This window comes from Nyctereutes procyonoides, unplaced genomic scaffold (assembly GCF_905146905.1).
Source record: "Nyctereutes procyonoides isolate TBG_1078 unplaced genomic scaffold, NYPRO_anot_genome, whole genome shotgun sequence".
Classification (NCBI taxonomy): Eukaryota; Metazoa; Chordata; class Mammalia; order Carnivora; family Canidae; genus Nyctereutes; species Nyctereutes procyonoides.
Genome location: NW_026575160.1, coordinates 18,122,373 through 18,140,974, shown reverse-complemented (window position 1 = coordinate 18,140,974; position 18,602 = coordinate 18,122,373). Strand labels below are relative to the sequence as shown.

The following is an 18,602-nucleotide window of genomic DNA, read 5'->3' as shown; positions in this document are numbered from 1 at the left end:
TATTACACATAGACCGGATCATCTGGTTCTTATTTCTGTTAGTCTTATATTTTACCTAATCGTTTTTTACTTTTTGTCATTTTCCTTTCAGTAAGGTTTTGAGAACTGACATAGGTCCTATTAGAGATTCATGTCAGTTCCTTGGTAGAATTTTCAAGCCCCAAATGAAGGAAGAAAAATTTTTAAAAATTCCTTAATTTATTCTCATTTTACTTTGTCAGTTGAGAGTCCAGACAACTTGGGGGTAGTTGGGCCCCTGGAGGTGAGAGTCAAAATTAGAGGCAAACTTAGCCAGGAATGTGTTTTGCTAGAGCTTCCAGTCCTTATTTGGAATAGCTCTCAGGGCTCATAGCTACAATCTCCCCATTCTTTGGCAGACTGGCTGTCCACTCCGTGTGAGTGACTGGAAAGCCCTTCCATGCCAACTCCCTGTCCTGCTGCCCCTGAAGCCCAGAACACTTCCTAGTGCTGCTAATGGGAGCCACAGGGCTGATCCTCTCTTCCAGGGCCACAGAGGCCTCTGCTGCTTTCCTTTGTCTATTTCCCTGTCATATGTTGGAGATTCACAAGTCAGGTAGTGACCACCCTCAATCTAATTTCTTCTATATTTTACATCATTCAGATTCCTGGGAATTTCTTTTGTGTGGCTGACCGTACTGTTTAAGGTTGACCCAGAGTTTTTCTTCAATCTTTGTTGCTGATTATTTTCATGTAGATCTGAAGGGAGGTAGTTTACACCTTGCCAAGAAGTCAGCCATTCTCTCTTATGATGGCAAATTTCGAGGATATTTTGAAGTCTGGAAAGTTGAAATAGCCTTGGATGATGAGACTTGATACTAATCTTAAATATATTGCTAGAATCTTCCCATCTGGTTGCCTATGATGATCAAGGTCATTGAATCACAATCACGACAATAATGGTAACAATTGCCTTTACAAAAACAACCAGGAAATGGGCAGATGTTGATCAAGGAGTATAGACTTAATAGTTTTAACATGAATAAATTCTGGGGATCTAATGTGTTTTTGTGATTATAGCATGGTGATTGGAGTTAGCAAGTATTAGTTTCAAGTATTGTGTACTTGAAAATTGCTAAAAGTGAGTCTTGAATGTTCTTGACATGAGAAAAGTTATAATTGTATGAGATGATGGATATGTTAACTAACCTTATTGTGGTAATCATTTTGCAATATATACATGCATTAAATCACCATGTGGTACACCTTAAACTTACACAATGTGAAATGTTAAATATATTAAATAAAGCTAGAAAAAATGACATGGTTGATGTGAATATATTAATATCAATTTGATTTAATCTTTATAACAACTCAGAAAATTTCGTCATTGGATTTCCATTTTTTAGCTGACACTCAGAGAAATTAAATAACTTGCCTGGTATTGTGTAGCTAATATGTTGTGATGTGGGGCTCAAACCCAAGGTTGTCCTCAAAGTTTCTGTTTTTTTCTTTGTTGGTTGTCAAACAGCCTGAAGAGTTGTCCAACCTCTACATCTGTGATATTTACAGTGTTTTCAGTTACTGAACTTTGATCATCTGTTGTCATTTCATTGGTCTCATATATACTAACTCCTTTTCTGTGGGGATAATGTTGATCTAAATAAGAGCATATTTTATCATTTTTCTTATACTGTCTGGAACACTTGATTAGTAGAGGGGAAGATCTTGTCTTCAGTACTTTGGTTTATCAACCAGCCTCTCTCTCTCTCTCTTTTTTCCCCCTTAAAGCTGGGGCATTTATCTGCCCCTAGTGGAATTCCTCCTGTTGAGTAAAATAGTTTATCTTCATGTATTCCTTATGTAACCCTCTACGGGTATTTTGGTGCTCTAAATCTCTTCACTGTCTTGGAACACCCATTGACCATGAGGTTGCTTATGCAGGCTGGGTGCTGGTGAACAAACATAATATAATCTTTAACACAGCAGAATATCAAGTGATATTTAGTGATTTTGGTGCTGCTCTTGTTTTACTATATTCAGTTAGAACCAAAAAATTGAAATTAGAGAAGCAGGAAAATCATTGCTAATTTAGGGAACACCTAGAAAGGCAAAAAGGCAGCTGGAAAGTCAGAGGTGGCCAGTGCCTGATGGATGAGAACATTTTTGTTCTTGCTTCACAATGGCAAAAATGTATGTATTTATTTTATAACTTTTTCCTTTGAGAAATACTGGTCAGCTACATGATTAGATTTGTATTTTCCTTTCAGGTAAATTGGAATAAATAAAAATATTATATGGCTATAAATTGTGTCTCTAACTGTAAAATTATTCTGTTTCCTCTATTCTAATTTAGTTGTGTCTTTTTTTCCTCCTAGGTTACGGTCTCTGGTCAAACAATTAGAGAGAGGCGAGGCTTCTGTTGTAGACCTTAAGAAGAATTTGGAATATGCAGCCACAGTGCTTGAATCTGTGTACATTGACGAAACCAGGTAAGCCAAAAATGAGAAGTTCGTGCACTGAAGGTGAGTTTTCTGTTATGCGGCTTTTCTGAAATGTCCTCTTTGGCCTGTAATAGGATAGCACTCAAATGACTGGTGATGGAGCTTTCATTTGCACAAACAAGTCAGGTAGATTTGGACCTCTCATAGCCTCTCTACCTCCTCATCTGAGAAAGGAGCTAAATGAACTTATTTCACATGGCCATCATGATAATGAAGTGCAACAATATAAGCAGAGAGAAAGTAATTTTTAAAAATATGATAAGGTTTCTTATCAAGTGTAGCATTCCACTGTAGTAATTGCACAGTTAGCTTCAGCCTAAAAATTATGTTCATGTGTTAATGCACATTGTCTGTAAGTGGAGGCTCCTGAAGTGATGGTAAAGCATTTATTCTCTTAAATTCCCAGAATTCCTTCTTTAATCTTAACTGTTACCGATTTTCTTCATAGACTTTTCCCACCTGAATTATCCAAAGGTATGAAAGCACTTCCCATCACCAAATGCATTTGAAAGTATCAAGATAGCTTTTCTTTTGAAAAATGTTGATGTGGTGAATTTGAAAGGCTTTTCTTCTCTTTCCTAATTCAGACAGTTTCCTCCATTAGCCTTAACTTCTCTTTGCCAGATTCCAATCTGAAAGGATTTCCTAGTAACCCAAGAATTTTGCATGTGGCTTAGTTTTTGGTGACACGCTTGTTTCCTAATTTAAGGAAATTTGATATAATAGTTACTTCCAAATGTTACATTTTTCTCTCCTGTCCCCCAGATTGATTGTCTAAAGGGAAACTAAAACTTTAAAAAAAAAACTCTTTTTATTGACACCTGTTTACACTGCGTATTTTTAGTAGGACTTAATATAAGTATAAAAGAAAATTTTATTTTAACTTATTACTATTTATATTCTCTTCTGGTGGGCTGACCTATGAATAAGTTTCAAACATCACTTAAGCACATCTTACAGATGACTTATACCACTGAGCTCAAATAAAGAACTACATTATTTTGAAAATTTTGCTTGAATTTAGAATTTATGTTTCTGTAGTATTCTATCAAATTAGAAAGAATATATGTTGACATCATTTGGATTTATTAATCCAGAAGGCTGGGTTGATGTGGTTTGGGTAATATTTTACAAAGTATTTCTTTTTCTCTTTCAAATTAAAATTTGTTCTCTTTAAAAAATATTTTTATTTTGTCTTAAATGTATTTTTATTAAAGATTTATTTATAACTGATGTATAACCTTGTGTAACTTAGTTATACAATGTATTGATTTAATGTACTTTTATATTGTAGTATGATTACCATCGATGCATCAGCTAACACCTCTATCATGCCACAGAATCGTCATTATTTTTTTGTAGTGGGAACAATTAAGATTAGTCTCTTAGTAATTTTGAAGTTTGTGATGCTGTATTGTTGTCCATAGCAAAGTCTTTATGTTCTTTCTTTTTTTAAACACAAAATAGTGCCACATGGTCCCTCTGTGAAATAAACGTCCCTGTGAATGCATTTTTAAATGGAAGATTTAGATCCCATTCAAATTCCACAAACCTAGGAATGAAGATACTGAGTCCTCCTTCCTGAAGTGGTTCTGAGACCGGTAGCCTGAGATGGAGTATATTTGACTTTCTCTGATCTCTTTGTTTTTTTGTACAGTATGGTAGAGAGAACCATCCTGAAACAGAGTGGTGAGCTTTTGCAAGCCTTACCAAAAGAGTGCTGAATTTTTTGTGGCCATTTTTATTTGGTCTCTTTGTACCTGTGTGTGCAGGTGGGGTGGAAAGAAGGAGCAGCTGTTTTGAACAGAGAGCTCTAACTTCCGATTTAAACTCAGTGTCCTGGTTGTGTTTCTTGCGTTCAGGCGACTCCTGGATACAGAGGATGAACTCAGTGACATTCAGTCAGATGCAGTGCCTTCTGAGGTCCGAGACTGGCTGGCCTCCACCTTCACGAGGCAGATGGGGATGATGCTCAGAAGGAGTGAGGAGAAGCCACGGTTCAAGAGCATCGTCCATGCAGTACAGGCTGGGATATTTGTGGAGAGGTAAAGATAGCTGTCATTCAGTGACCAAAGCAGCAAAAGGGACACCAGTTTACAATAACTGGAAGCTATGCTTTGATTAATTTTGGTATCCTTATAAAGACAGAAAATTCTGGTGGAAACAGTCTTGAACGAGGGGTTGCCAAAACATATCTATTTAGTCTCTGTAGCATCATTAAGACAAGCTTTTGCCTTTGCTCAGCATTCATTAACTAGAAGAGATTTGGTTTAAGTCCAGTCTCCCGATTTTTAAAAGGGGCATCATCTAATCCATCATCCTTTGACATATGTGGATGGTCTGCATTTGGAATAGGTCAGGTATGCCTTGTGGTTGTTGACTTGGAGTGGTGGGGGTACAGTTCATTTAGAGGCTTTGAATTCCCCATGATGCTTTCCAATTTTGTTAACCATTTTGCTCCTTAATTAAATTGCCCCCTTCCCCAGAATAGATTCCAGAAATTGATTTATTCTTCCTATAATCCTTAATGCACAAATCAATTTATTCTTCCAATAATCCTTATTGCACATTCACAGGTTTTAGAAATGCCACATTCAGTTCAAAGTTCACCTGGGACATTTTTCTTCTTGTTTTTGACAGTTCTAAAGAACAAGCTCTTCCAAATGGGTTGCCCATAGGAGTTCCTCACTTAGGTTAAAGTGCCACTTTGCATACTGTCTATGTGGAACTATAATTCACTTCTGGCAGAAGTGACCCATTTTAATAATTGAATTTCCAATCGGGGGCACATAAATTAATTTTTGTTTGTTTCCAATGATTCATGTATCTAGGATTGCTTTAATTTCTTCCAAATTTAACCCATTTTAGGCCACTTGAATGACTATGAAAATGATTATAAAAAATTGTTATGTTTCTTGGTTCCACTGGATGACATAACTCATTGTTTGTCAGTACTTAGTATAAGTCTGTGGCCTGCTAAGTCTCCTTCCCAAGATATAATATTGTATTTTCCCTGTCTGACTTTGCCAGAATGTATAGACGGACATCAAACATGGTTGGACTGAGCTACCCACCGGCTGTTATTGAAGCATTAAAGGTAATACCAATGAAAAGGTCTTAGGGTGTACATGGTATCCTATAGAAAGTACAGTTACATTTATTGTTAGAAACTAAGAGGCTTTCATTTATAGTTCACTTACAGGTTTCCCAGTCATTCCTGACTTACTTCTTTTGTTATTTTTTACTTATCTGCTCTTATAGTAACATTTTACTCCGTGAATGTGTATCCCCCAGAATGTATATATCCTACTCTTTATCCAAGGCTCACTGAGCCTGAAAGTTCCATGGGAAGTTGTACAGGTGTTTGAGTTTAAATGAGCTAAATCTTATAGAATTATTCCCAATCAGGCAAGCTCTTAGAATTGTATAGAATAGAATAAATAGAATAGAAGAGCCTCAAACTGGATATATTCCTCTTAAGTATGTGTCAATTCAGATCCACTGGCTTGAGGCTGTCCTGGCTGTGCTAAAGCGGCTTTGGCTTCCAGATTTGAGGGTGGGGCTGTGCTAAGGGCCAGGATCACTAGGTCTGTTGACATTGCATGGTGTCTATACATGGAATTGTGTCATCCATTTGCTCAGGGACATCCTAGCATATTATCATGTGTGCATGTTTAAGATTTATTTATTAATTTGAAAACAAGAGAGAGAGAGAGAGAGAGCACATAAGCCGGAGGGGTGGAAGGAGAGGGAGAGAGAATCTCAAAAAGACTCTCTGCTGAGCAGGGAGCCCATGAGGCTCAATCCTTACAGCCCTGAGATCATGACCTGAGCTGACACCAAGAGCAGAAGCTTAACCAACTGCCCAACCCAGACATCCCATTCTGACTCTTGTTAAGTCTGTTGTCTTTCTCTGAAACCTGAAACATATTACCTGATGATATTTTCAGAAAGTAACTTAAATTACTTACTGATGGAATCAGAGATGGGAGCATTTCATGATCAACTTAATGTCAAGAAAGCCTTTTAGAGCCATTTTGATTATATATATCTGTCTTTTTCTCTCGCCTCAAAGACACTCACTAATTGAATTTGTGAGACCCTATATTCAGATTCTCAGTTGTCCATTTTCTGTCTCTTAACTCATCCAAGGAACAGGAAAGATACTCAAGAAGGGTATAGCAAGAAGACACATGTTTCCTCTTACTCCTCTTCAATGCCCCACCCTCGCCCCAGAACCTAGGGCACCAGTATAATTTACAGCCACATTTCACATGTAATCAGTGAAATCACTGCATGAGATCTGATGTTTCATAACACCCACCAGGAAGCTGCATTGATTTTCATAACTGAACCTGAAACATTCAATTAAACTCATAAGGACATTAAAAGAATCCTTGATCTTTAATGCCTTCTCTTACCATGAACATAAATACAGGTGATTATACCAGTATTAAGAAATTTATAAAAATATTTCTTCCAGATTGGAACATCTTTCTTCTGCAAAATAACTGAAGAAAATGTGGAACAACTTGGGATGTGCATGGACTGTTATTTTATGCTTAGAGAAAAGTCATTCTCAGATGCACACATGTTATCTTTCTGAGGGGAAAGAAACCAGAATGATTCAGACGATGAATAAGTGCTAACTCTCCAAATTGCTATCCTTCTGCACACGTACTGCTGACAATGTGCAGAAGGGTAAATCTCCACTTTCTCTTGATCCTGTGCCCTGTTTACTGGGGAAGTTCAGGATCTTTTACAATATAATGCTTCCCCCCCTCCCTAGTCTTGGTTTTATCTAAAGTGGATTGAAAGTGAATTGGTGGGATCAGACAAATTTTTTTTTTTTTACTTTGTAAAGTAGTACCTGTTAAAAAAGGTTATTTCTATTTCACTGCCAGTAGTTTATATGGAATCACCATTGTCTTCTTCTGTTATTGGAAACTTCCCCAAAGACTGAGAGAATACAATCCAATAAAATACCCCATCATGCCACAGTCATGTTAACCTTTGTGATTAATGTAAGGAAATGGCATGAAATCACATTTAATTAAGAGAATAATTAACTACCACCAGTCTCTAAATTTGAAATATATGTCACACTTTTGTTCTTTTAATTTTTTCTGTTCAATATATGCTAGCTTCTGATTTGGGGAATTTCTAGTCTTTTTAGGTGGGGTTATTGAAATTATAGAAGTGTGCTGTTGTTTAGAAGGTATCTGTTGTGTAACTTAGGAGGAGACACCCTGAGTAGACTCCAGCTTTAAAGTGGGAGGAAATGAGGAAGTTCAGGCTTCCATTACGTTAGACTGATAGGAAGTTCATGAAGTTTTTCCCCAGGAATGGGCCTTCAGCCAACTTTGGTAAGAGAGGAAAAATGGCTTTGGACAGTTAAATAAGACGCTTGGTAAAATGGAGATTTTAGGTTGCAGGCCAGGATTCTGCAAGTCCCTCAGCTGAGAATCAGCATTTTTTTTTTCCTGAGTACCTCAAGTGTTTCTGAAGAACATTAAAATTTGAGAATCACAGCTAAGGCCCTTTTAAAAATGAGTAGCGGGAGAGAACATCCAGCTGACCATTCACACTCATCCTCCTGTTTGTCTAAGTCCTAATACTCAGAATAAATCATGACTTCTTACTGTGATCATTTCTCTATTTTCAGTGATAGCCTTTCTCTTTTTTATTCATTCTGGAGAATAAGATTAAAATTGCAAACATGACAAAATGTTTTCTCACCTATTGAGTTGTCAGGGGACTTTTCCTCAGGATTAATGGATATCATGACAATGTCAATTATAGTAGCTAAGGCGAAGCTTTAGGTCTTGGGTTAATCTCAAATGGCCCCACTATCTATGGCCTAGGCCCTATTGGGGTATTTAGAGCATGAGGTCTGTGTCACAGCATATATATACATTGAGTTTACAATGCCATCTGTTGGCAGTAATATTATTGCTAGAAGTGTCAATGAGGTTATCACCTGGTTCTCCTATCAGTTGATATTAGACATTTCATTTCATCTTTCTGAGGTTGCCCTCTATAAAAGTAGGGAAAGTAACACCTATTTCTACTGTTGTGAGTTGACAAATATATAAACACTTCTCACTGTGCCTGGCACAGAAACTGTGCTCAATACTTGTAGCTGTTTCTTTAGTTGTTATAATGGAGGAGAAATTTTAGAAGGTTGAGGTGAAGTTATGACTGTCAACTGAAACAATACAGTTGAAACCCTTTTGGAAAAGTTTGGTTTTCTCTATATACAATTCAGTTTTCCTGTGCCTGGACATCCATGAGAGAGACCCTTAATGACCTTGAGATGATCTTTGGTGGTTTGGATGTTTGAAAAGGGACAGGATCAGGATAGAGGGATGAGGTTGGAATGCATTGAGCCACTCAGACCAGCAGTTCCAGACAGCTAGCATCTCTTCCCAGGAACCATCTGACTTTGCCTGGACCCAGTGCAGTCTCACATGTGTCCTTAGTCTCACGCTTACAACAGTACACTTTCTTTAACTACTGAAAGTGAAACTCTTGACACAAGAAACCAAATGACTGTTGCTGTAACTATTGCTTAAAGACACCTCCGTTTAATACATCCACAAGTAGCTGGTTATAGGTCAAGGAGACATCAGACGATGTTTATGTATATTTTGGTGGCTATAGACAAATAAGGTTTTAAACTTCAAGAATGTTATGTGAGGAGTGTGTTCAGCTTAGTTCTTGCTTTTACTTTTTTAGTAAAGTGACTTACAGATTTGAGCACTAGGTTCTCAGATCAGTGATTTCAGAAGTGGTAGCATTTTTCTGTTTTGTGAAATGAAGGCTCTCTCCGTGGTTTTAGCTCAGCAATTTGAACTGAAGGGACATATTATTTGTATTCTGTATCATATTTGTTTCTGAATACATTTAAGTGGGTTCACATTCTCAGCTGTGGATTAAGAGGAAGTCAGTACGTAATAGTAAGGGACTGGGAAGAAGTTTGGAGTAGGGAAGCACCCTAGCTTGTCATGAAGTGAAATAATCAATTGCAATTCAGCAGTGGTAGGGGACAGGCTTGATGAAAAGAGCCTGAGCTTAGGTATCTGTTGACTGTGTTTGTGTCCTGGCCCCACTTGAGTCCCTAGCACTTCACTTGTGATGGTACTTAGGAAAATTAACTTGTTATCTCATCTGTAAGAGGTGACTAATAATACCTACCCCTTAGAGTTGTTTTCAGGATACATTATATATTTATCACTGATCACAATGCCTAGCATATGATAAGCACTCAATAAATTACGGCTATTGTTTTAAGTAGTAAGACTATTTTATTATTTTATCAGTAAGTGCTATGCAGGTCTGGCAAGTTGGGAGAAGTTTGAGGGCAGAAATGGTGTTAGAGACTGGGCTATGAAATCCTGGGTGAGGGTGGAAGGGTGACTTCCAAGCGGGAAAACTGGTAACTGTGCAAGTGGCTTTGGACTAATGCATTCTTTCTCTCTACTCGGCCACACAGGATGTGGACAAGTGGTCCTTTGATGTCTTTTCCCTCAATGAGGCCAGTGGGGATCATGCACTGAAATTCATTTTCTATGAATTACTCACACGTTATGATCTGATCAGCCGTTTCAAGGTCAGTGCCTACTCTTAAACAATGCATGCATTTGTCTATCCTTCCATGACCTTTGGGTTAAGACCAAGGGAATCCTTTGAATATACACTGAAAACTGCTATGAGTGACTTAGGAAGCATCATCCAGAGAGCTGCTGCCCTTGGCTCCTTGGTGGTGGGAACTTTGACTTAAGCCCTTGCCAGGTGGGGGTCATAGCAGGTGAGAGGCCAGAAGCACACAGTGTGATCCCAGTCTTCCTGGAAGTACAGCCCAAAGTGCGGACTAGCGGGACTCTCCTATGGCTCTGCCCACAGATCTCCTATCAGCCTGATCTCATGTACTGAGACCGCTGCTGGTGCAGAGACAGTAATGGAGACAGTGTGCATCTGCTGTCTCTGCAAACTTTTTTTCCCACTACTTGGCTCAAATTCAGACAAATGCTCTCACTTATCATCCGTGACAGATCATTGGTATTTCCCAGCCATTCGTGCTTCAAATTAATTCTTCATCTTTAAGTAAAGAGCATGAATTGTTTCTAGCTTTCAATCCCTTCTGCTTTCTAATACCATGGACTCTAGAGGTCAGGCCAGATTCTCCAGGGAATCTGTGCATTCATCTGGCAACATCTATCATATCTCTCATCGTATTGATGAGCGTCTGGAAAATGCAGGGTATTGTGAATATAATGTATTGATTTCTGTAGACAGCACAGTTCTTTATCACTTTCCTAAGGACTATGTACTTGGGGGCATATTTTTACATAGCCATAAATGCTTTATGGCAGTGGTTCTTAATTTCTTTGTGTCAGAAATCTGCCTGAAAATCTGATGGATGCTCAGGACCCTTTCCAGAGAACAAAGCTCTTGTGCATGTACACATACCTTTACATAGCATTTCAGTGGCTCATGGACCTCTCATGAGCAGCCCAAAGAACCTGGGCTTATTGGATATTCATTTTTGCAAATGATAATTATCTAATCTCTGACATATAAGAAGCAATATTTAAGTTTTAAAAAACCCATAGATGGTAAATATGGAAGGATGTGGTTAAGGAAGAACATGTTATAGACTCTCATGAAACATTAATATACAGTGTTTTCCTTATTTTTTTTCTTCCTACCATGATTATTAATCTCCTGGAACACATACTCTCTCTTTTTCCCCTAGTGTTGTATTTGATAATTAGCCCTAAGCCAAGGAATTAATCCAGAAAAGAAATCCAGTGAATGTTTTCAGGGTCCCCTTCTCTTGTACAGATATTTTACAGTTGTTCTTTATTTTCTGCCACATAGAGAAAGAAGATATGTATATTATACATATTTGAGACAGAAAAGGAATTAAACTAGTAGTAAATGTTATTCCAAATGGCAATGCAACAATAATAAATTGCCAAGTAATAGACATAAGAACACATTTGGTTTCTGTTCTCATATATAACGGGATATCACATGTTTTGTTTTGTTTTGTTTTTTCCATGTGTCCAGTGCATACAATCACTCCTTCTAAAGGGCACAGTTTTCAGGAAGTGGCAGCTTGTATTTGTTTTGCAATCAATTTATACCTTACAACATTTAGGTAATTTATGTTTTTCCACAAAATAAATGAGATATGCTACGCAGTATGGATCCATTTATTTCTCAAGAAATAAAAGACTTGAACATTTGCTTGAGAAATATATTTTTTTATTTTTATTTATTTATGCTAGGCACACAGTGAGAGAGAGAGAGGCAGAGACACAGGCAGAGGGAGAAGCAGGCTCCATGCACTGGGAGCCCGACGTGGGATTCGATCCCGGGTCTCCAGGATCGCGCCCTGGGCCAAAGGCAGGCGCCAAACCACTGCGCCACCCAGGGATCCCGAGAAATAGATGAACACATACCTTTCTGCCCTAACTGCTTTTGAGATGATTCTGTTTCATTCTCCTGGGGTTCTGGACTGAAAACAACAACAACAAAAAATGTATTGGGCAGATTGTTCTTGAACCAAGGACTTCCTGTGAGATTTTAAAATAATCTGATGATTTCTTCAGTAATTCTCATTAATCTTGTAAAGTTCCTATTTCTTCATGTGGTATGTTATGTTTCCAGAAAGCAGCAGTTCAAGTGCCTTAGATTTCTGCTTCCTCACTTAGTTATCAAATCACTGGCTACTTAACCTTACTGCTCTCTTTCAGATCCCCATTTCTGCACTTGTCTCATTTGTGGAGGCCCTAGAAGTGGGATACAGCAAACATAAAAATCCTTACCACAATTTAATGCATGCCGCCGATGTTACACAGACTGTGCATTACCTCCTTTATAAGACAGGAGTAGCGGTAAGTACCAATATGAACTCTTAGATTACACAAAAAGATGTGATGACTGTTTTTATTAGAGGCTCTTCCTATTCTGTTGAGGTTGAGTCCACAAGAAGTGCATTGATGCGTGGCCTTTCTGCTCCCCAGGAATTGCCTAATCAATCACCAAAGGTCTTGGGGTTCCTAATTGCCTCTGATACTTTTTCCATCCTGGACTTGAAATAAATATGTGGTAGTGACTTGCATCTTTATTAGACTATGGCCAAATTAAAGATAATTTCTAGAACTAAATATGTATTTCCAGGTATGGAGAGTGGTATTATCAACCTCTTGCTATAGTCCAACACAATGCTATCCATGCATACTGAAATCGTATCAAGCATGCCTGACAACCACATTCCACAAAGTTAGCTTTTGGTTTAAACCATTAGATCTTTTTCACAAGGATTGCAGTTAATCTCATCCTATTTATGTGTGTGCAATTCATTTGACCTAAAGGGCAATCTTTATTTCTAATCATTTGAATTTTTTCTTACTTGTTTTGGCCCAACATTTCAGCTCTTTAGATGTTTTTGAGTCTATGTTCTGTGATCCATTGTATGAACTGGCATCCATTGTTTAACTTGGTTATCTGTGCCTTTTCCCTCTTTGCCTTGATGAAAGCTATTACTTTTACAGGATACAGCTATTAGTGACAAATAGCTAGGTCTCTGTGTTAAGTCTCTATGACTTTTTCCTTTGAAATCTTCAGAGTTGACATCAAGGTAGACATTGTTTGGCTATGATTATTAATTAGCCCATAAACTGAACACATTTGTTATTTTTTTCCTCTAGGGCATGTTGAAAGACTTTGTCTAATATCTTACTGAATTAAAAATGGAACACAGTGGGAGGAGTGTTCCATTGGAGTGAGATAGAGTGGGATATAAATCCTTGAGTAATTACTTATTAGATTTAGTGACCTATGATAAATCACCTAAATCTCTGAGTCAGGATTTCCTCATTTTTAAAATGATGAAAAATATTCTTTCTTGTAGAAATACTGTGGTAGTTAGGAATAAACTATCAAAAATATGAAGTGCTCTGTCTGCCTCCTGAAGGAAACTCAATAGTTAGGAATTGTCGTTAGTGAAACTTTGCTGGATTTCCCTGAAACCTCTCAACAATTCTCAGTTTTTCCTTATTGTAAAGCAGGCTTCTTAAAAATATTATTTTAAAAAGCAATAATTTTTTAAATTATAGAAAAACTATCAAGGGGACCTGTTCAATGTGGTAAATAATTTTTCCAGGAACATAGAGCAGATTTAGTTAATGGTAATTCCATGAAAGCATGGAGCAAAACAGGGATGGCCACACTAGTGTTGCTATTGAGCATTTTTTCTGGAGGGCTCAGCCAACGCAATGTAGTGTCTTAAAAAGTTGAGGAAGTATTCTATGAAAATAATTTGGCCATCTCTTTTTTAAAAAGCAATAAAATCAATTACAGATTATTAGGTCAAATGAAAGGCCTAAATTGGATGTAGATAAAATAGCTGTCCTAGGGGCTTTGCAGTGAGTCCTGCCATAGTTAAAAGTTTAAAAAGAAGGTAAAGAGGAGTGCATGGGTGGCTCAGTTGGTTAAGCATCTGCCTTTGGCTCAGGTAATAATCCTGAGATCCTGGGATCGAGCCTCATGTTGGGCTCCCTGCTCCTCAGAGAGTCTGCTTCACTCCTTCTCCCTCTGCCACTCCCCCTGCTTGTGTATGCTCTCTCTCAAATAAATAAATAAAATCTTGAAATAAAATAAGATAAAATAAAGGTAAAGAATTAGAGCCAACAACAGTAACTAAAATGGAGTTGTCAGTGACATTGGAATAAAAACCAAGAGAGTGTGGAGTCATGGAAACCAAGGAAAGTAAGCGCTTCACAAGAGAATAGTGAATTGTATGGGACATGCCAAAATGTCAGGTAGGATGAGAATAGACAAGTGACCACTGCCTTTGGCAACATGGAAGTCATTAGTGTCCTTGACATGAGTGGTCTCAGTGCTTTGGTGAGGATGGAGCACTGACTAGAGTATAATGAAGAAAGAGTTCAGGTGAGAAGGTAAGGACACATCTATAGCCAACAACATTACAGGGAAAGTGACTCAGTTCAAAAATGTTCTGGGAACCATTGTTCATTTGGGGAAAGAAAAGAATGTTTTTGTTCCACTTTACATCAGTTACCAAATATGGGACAAATGGGTTAAAATTTGATCATATTAGAAGAAAATTTGAGAATGTTTATTTCTTACATAAACCTCAAGACACAAAAGTTACATAAAATATTGATTAAACTGAGTATATTAGAATTAAAAACTAGGATAAAAAGAATCATCGTAATGCGGTAAGTACTGGAGGAAAATAGAGAGCAAGGATTAAGATCTGGATTATATAAAAGAATCAATGAGAAAGTGACACATATTCAGTAGAAAAGGAGGAGGAAACCCATTCACACAGTTAAGATTGCCCCATTATAAAGTCTCTGTCCTAGGTGGAATTTTGTCACCCCTTGCCCCCAGTTTATATTGTCAAAAGTCCTATTCTCCAGTGAGATTAAGATTGCAGACATGCACACGCATGGAGGAAAGACCATGTGAGGACACAGGACAATGACCATCTGCAACCTAGGAAGAGGGTTCTCACCGGAAACCAGCCCTGCCAATACCCTGATCTAGGACTTCTAGCCTCCGGAACTGTGAGAAAATGAAGTTCTTTGGTTTAAACCGCCTAGTTGGTGACATTTTGTTATGGTGGCCCAAGCAAACAAGTAGAGGAGCTGAGCTAAGATTTGATCCCAGGACTGACTTCTGATGCCGTGCATTTAAAAATTTAGCCATACTTCTACAGTGCCTGTGGGGGGAAAAAAAAGAGATCCCCTGATATTCTTATAACTCAGTATCCTCATGTGCTACTAGAAAGTATCATATCATGGTAAGGATCAACATAGATGTGTAGATGTGCTTTCGACTCATCTATTCAATATATATTTAGTTAGTACCTGCTGTATACAGTGTCCTATGGAGATATAAAAGTGAATCATACACAGCTTTTTTAGCCCTCAAAAATTCCCGAGTATTTATGCTAATGGAAGTTATCATTAACACAAATGTTATATTATAGCAGCCAATGATCATGATGTACCGCGTGCTGTTCTTAAATGAGCTCATTTGCCATTGAATTTTCATTATCAATTCAGGCCATATTCAGAATCATTCTTAAATATAGAAACTACTTCCCACCCACTCTCTCTTGGAAATGCAGCTCAAAACAAACCTCTTTCATTGCAAGTGTACAGAAACAGTGGAGAGCATTCTCCACTGATGAATGGAGAACATATTGTTACTCTAACCTTTCATTACAAACCAAGAGGGGGAAATGCTTTAAATCATTTCAGTTTTATAAACTGTAAGACACATAGGGAATCAAAACATCCAATTGATAAAGTGATGTCTGGGCTTCAACATCAACAGTATTACTCATTGTAATCTATTTATACTACTCATTATTGCATTACTTAGCTGCCAAGAATATGCTTGAATCCTTTTGGAATTATTTTGCCCACTTTTAAGGGAAAAATCTTTGAACAGAATTAGACTGAAAAGTTGTTGATTGAATAAATTTGAATCAGACTCTGAGCTCCAGTCAAATTGTGATTTAGGTCAAAAGATTCCAACATCCAAAGCCATCCGTTGGCCCCTTTCATTGCTTTTGTCAAGCAAGTGCCATTAATTTTCCTTTTGTGTATTTTTTTTTTTTTAGAAGTGAGAGGCTATGTATCTTGCTCTTTTGGTCATAAATGCCATCATTATATTTATATGGGAAACACTAAATGGCTAAAGAGTGCTAAATAGGGGCACCTGGGTGGCTCAGTAGTTGAGTGTCTGCCTTTGGCTCAGGTCATTATCCTGGGATCCTGGGATCGAGTCCTGCATTAGGTTCCCCACAGGGAGCCTGCTTTTCCCTCTGCCTATGTCTCTGCCTCTCCCTGTGTCTCTCCTGAATAAATAAATAAAATATTTATAAAAAAAAGAGTGTTAAATAATTTTATTAGTGTTTGTGGTCAGCAGAATTTTGGACCCCATTATCTTTGCCCTCTTTTGTAAGACTTCCTAATGTTACATTCGATGACAAAACATGAGTACAGTGAAGGTTACTAATCAGAGGTCCATAGAATAGAGAGGTGAACCTGGATTCCCTAGGTGGAAATCTAGACCATATTAAAATATGAAGCCTTGAGGGGCACCTGGGTGGCTCAGTTGATTAAGCATCTGCCTTCAGCTCAGATCATGATCCCAGGGTCCTAGGATGGAAACCCACATCAGGCTCCATGCTTAGTGAGGAGTCTGCTTCTCCTACTCCCTCTTCCCCTCCTCTCCCTCCCAGGCTCATGCTTTCTCTCTCTCCCAAAGAAATAAATAAAATCTTTTTAAAAAAATGAAGCCTGGTTTCCCTCAAAACTTCTGATCTCTGTCTCTATTAATGATGCCACCCATCATTTTTTTGTTTTGTTTCGTTTTGCACTTTTGTCACTCAGGCTAGGAATGTTAGGATCATCTTTAATTCATTCTTCTCCTTGACTGCGACCTCTTTCTCCCTTCTGCATTCAGTTAGTTGCTAACCCATATGGATTCTTCCTCCAAATTGTCTATACATCCTATAAGGACTTTCCATCCAAAAGTACTGCTCTTCACACACACACACACACACACACACACACACACACACAAGTACTGCTCTTATTTCTCCCCCTCAGTGGCATGCTGACCATGTTACTTTTGCATGTAAACTTTATTGCCTCTTGGATCTGGTTTGTGTTCCTCACTGTAGCCTCTAATGCCTGACACTACAGGACTCTAATTAGCTCTAACTGCCTCTCCAGTAAAGGGAATCATTTCCTTACTCATGATGAATCATCTTTTGATACTGGGATTGGCTCCTGTGTTCATTTTTCTGGAAATGCACACTTCCATTTCTTGTTCTGTCCAATCTTCACGGCCCCTGGGTGAAGATATTTATCTTCTCTTTTTATCTTTCTTTTTTTTCTTTCTCTCTTTTTCTCTTCTTCCCTTCCTCCCTGGCTCCCTCCTTTACTTCCTCCTTTCCTCTCTACTTCTCTTTTTTCTTCCCTCCCTCTTTCCTTACTTCCTTCCTTTTGTGCCAGATACCATCTTTCCTTTCTTCTTATCCTCAAACAGAACTGATTTCTAAGTATCCACAGGGTTTTTTGAAAAGCAAGGTGTTAAGATGACTTTTAAAAGGCTATGGTTTTATTTTTTGTTATTTGCTTATTTAAATCATTTGTTGAAGGCCCTGGATGGCTCAGTGGTTGAGTGTCTGCCTTGGGCTCAGGGTGTGATCCTGGGGCTCTGGGATCAAGTCCTGCATCATGCTTCCTGCAGGGAGCCTGCTTCTCCTTCTGCTTATGTCTCTGCTCTCTCTGTGTCTCTCATGAATAAATAAATAAAATCTTTAAAAATAAAGAAATCATTTGTTGATTTTGTTTTATTAAAAGTGGGTTATATGTAAGATAGGATCTTGTTGGTGTGTTTGGGTAAAAAGGAGAAGTTACTGTGAGAACCATGATTATGTAGTTATTTAGACACCTGTAGTCTAGGTTGATGCCCTATGATTCAGATTTATTTAGATGGTATATTGGCTCTCAGTCATAATCCTTTTATTGATTGACTTACTGATTTATTTATTTCACAATAGAAAAAATATCTACATTTTTATTTATTTATTTTTCCATGAGTTTAAATCCTCGAAGGGTACAGCATAACATGAGTTCTGTGTCCAAAGGCCTTAGCAGGAAGGTTGCTTTGGGATCTGGCATGAATCATGTCACTGTTTCCATGAGTATAAGGTACATTTCCTCAGACTACTCTGGTTTTGTTGGGTTTGCCACCAGGAGTCATCTTTCTGTTGTACTCGTGAGCACTGTCTTGCCTAGACAGAATTTAGTGTCATCACGAGTATAAACACCTTCAGTTTTAGGAAGAGCTATGTGCTTGCAGAGATCCTACTTATAGCCAACAGAAAAAGCCTTGTACTATAGTGTTCCAGACATATTTGTCATTTTAGAAGTTCTGTTCCAAGCATGGCTCGACTAGCTCCAAGGTAGCCTCATAATCTTATTTTAAAATGTTAAGTTAACTTTGCATGAGTTTGGAGAAAGAGATATATTGGTCGGGGGGAAGTGGGGGTAGGTAGAGGTAGTCAAGTCTAATGGG

The 18,602-nt window shown here is 38.0% G+C and overlaps 1 protein-coding gene across 6 annotated transcripts in view; it reads left to right on the top strand.

Moving 5' to 3' along the window:
• The window catches only part of PDE1C (phosphodiesterase 1C), a 488,089-nt gene that overhangs the window by 383,864 nt on the left and 85,623 nt on the right, over positions 1 to 18,602 (top strand). For 4 of the 6 annotated variants that reach the window (XM_055314667.1, XM_055314669.1, XM_055314668.1 and 1 more), the window contains exons 4-8: positions 2,337 to 2,450; positions 4,325 to 4,507; positions 5,493 to 5,559; positions 9,958 to 10,074; positions 12,227 to 12,367. In XM_055314667.1, the coding sequence (XP_055170642.1) occupies positions 2,337 to 2,450; positions 4,325 to 4,507; positions 5,493 to 5,559; positions 9,958 to 10,074; positions 12,227 to 12,367 (622 nt within the window). Of the gene's footprint in view, positions 1 to 462; positions 575 to 1,891; positions 2,152 to 2,336; positions 2,451 to 4,324; positions 4,508 to 5,492; positions 5,560 to 9,957; positions 10,075 to 12,226; positions 12,368 to 18,602 lie in introns of those variants that run through there. The other 2 variants (XM_055314672.1, XM_055314671.1) reach the window with 2 other exon arrangements.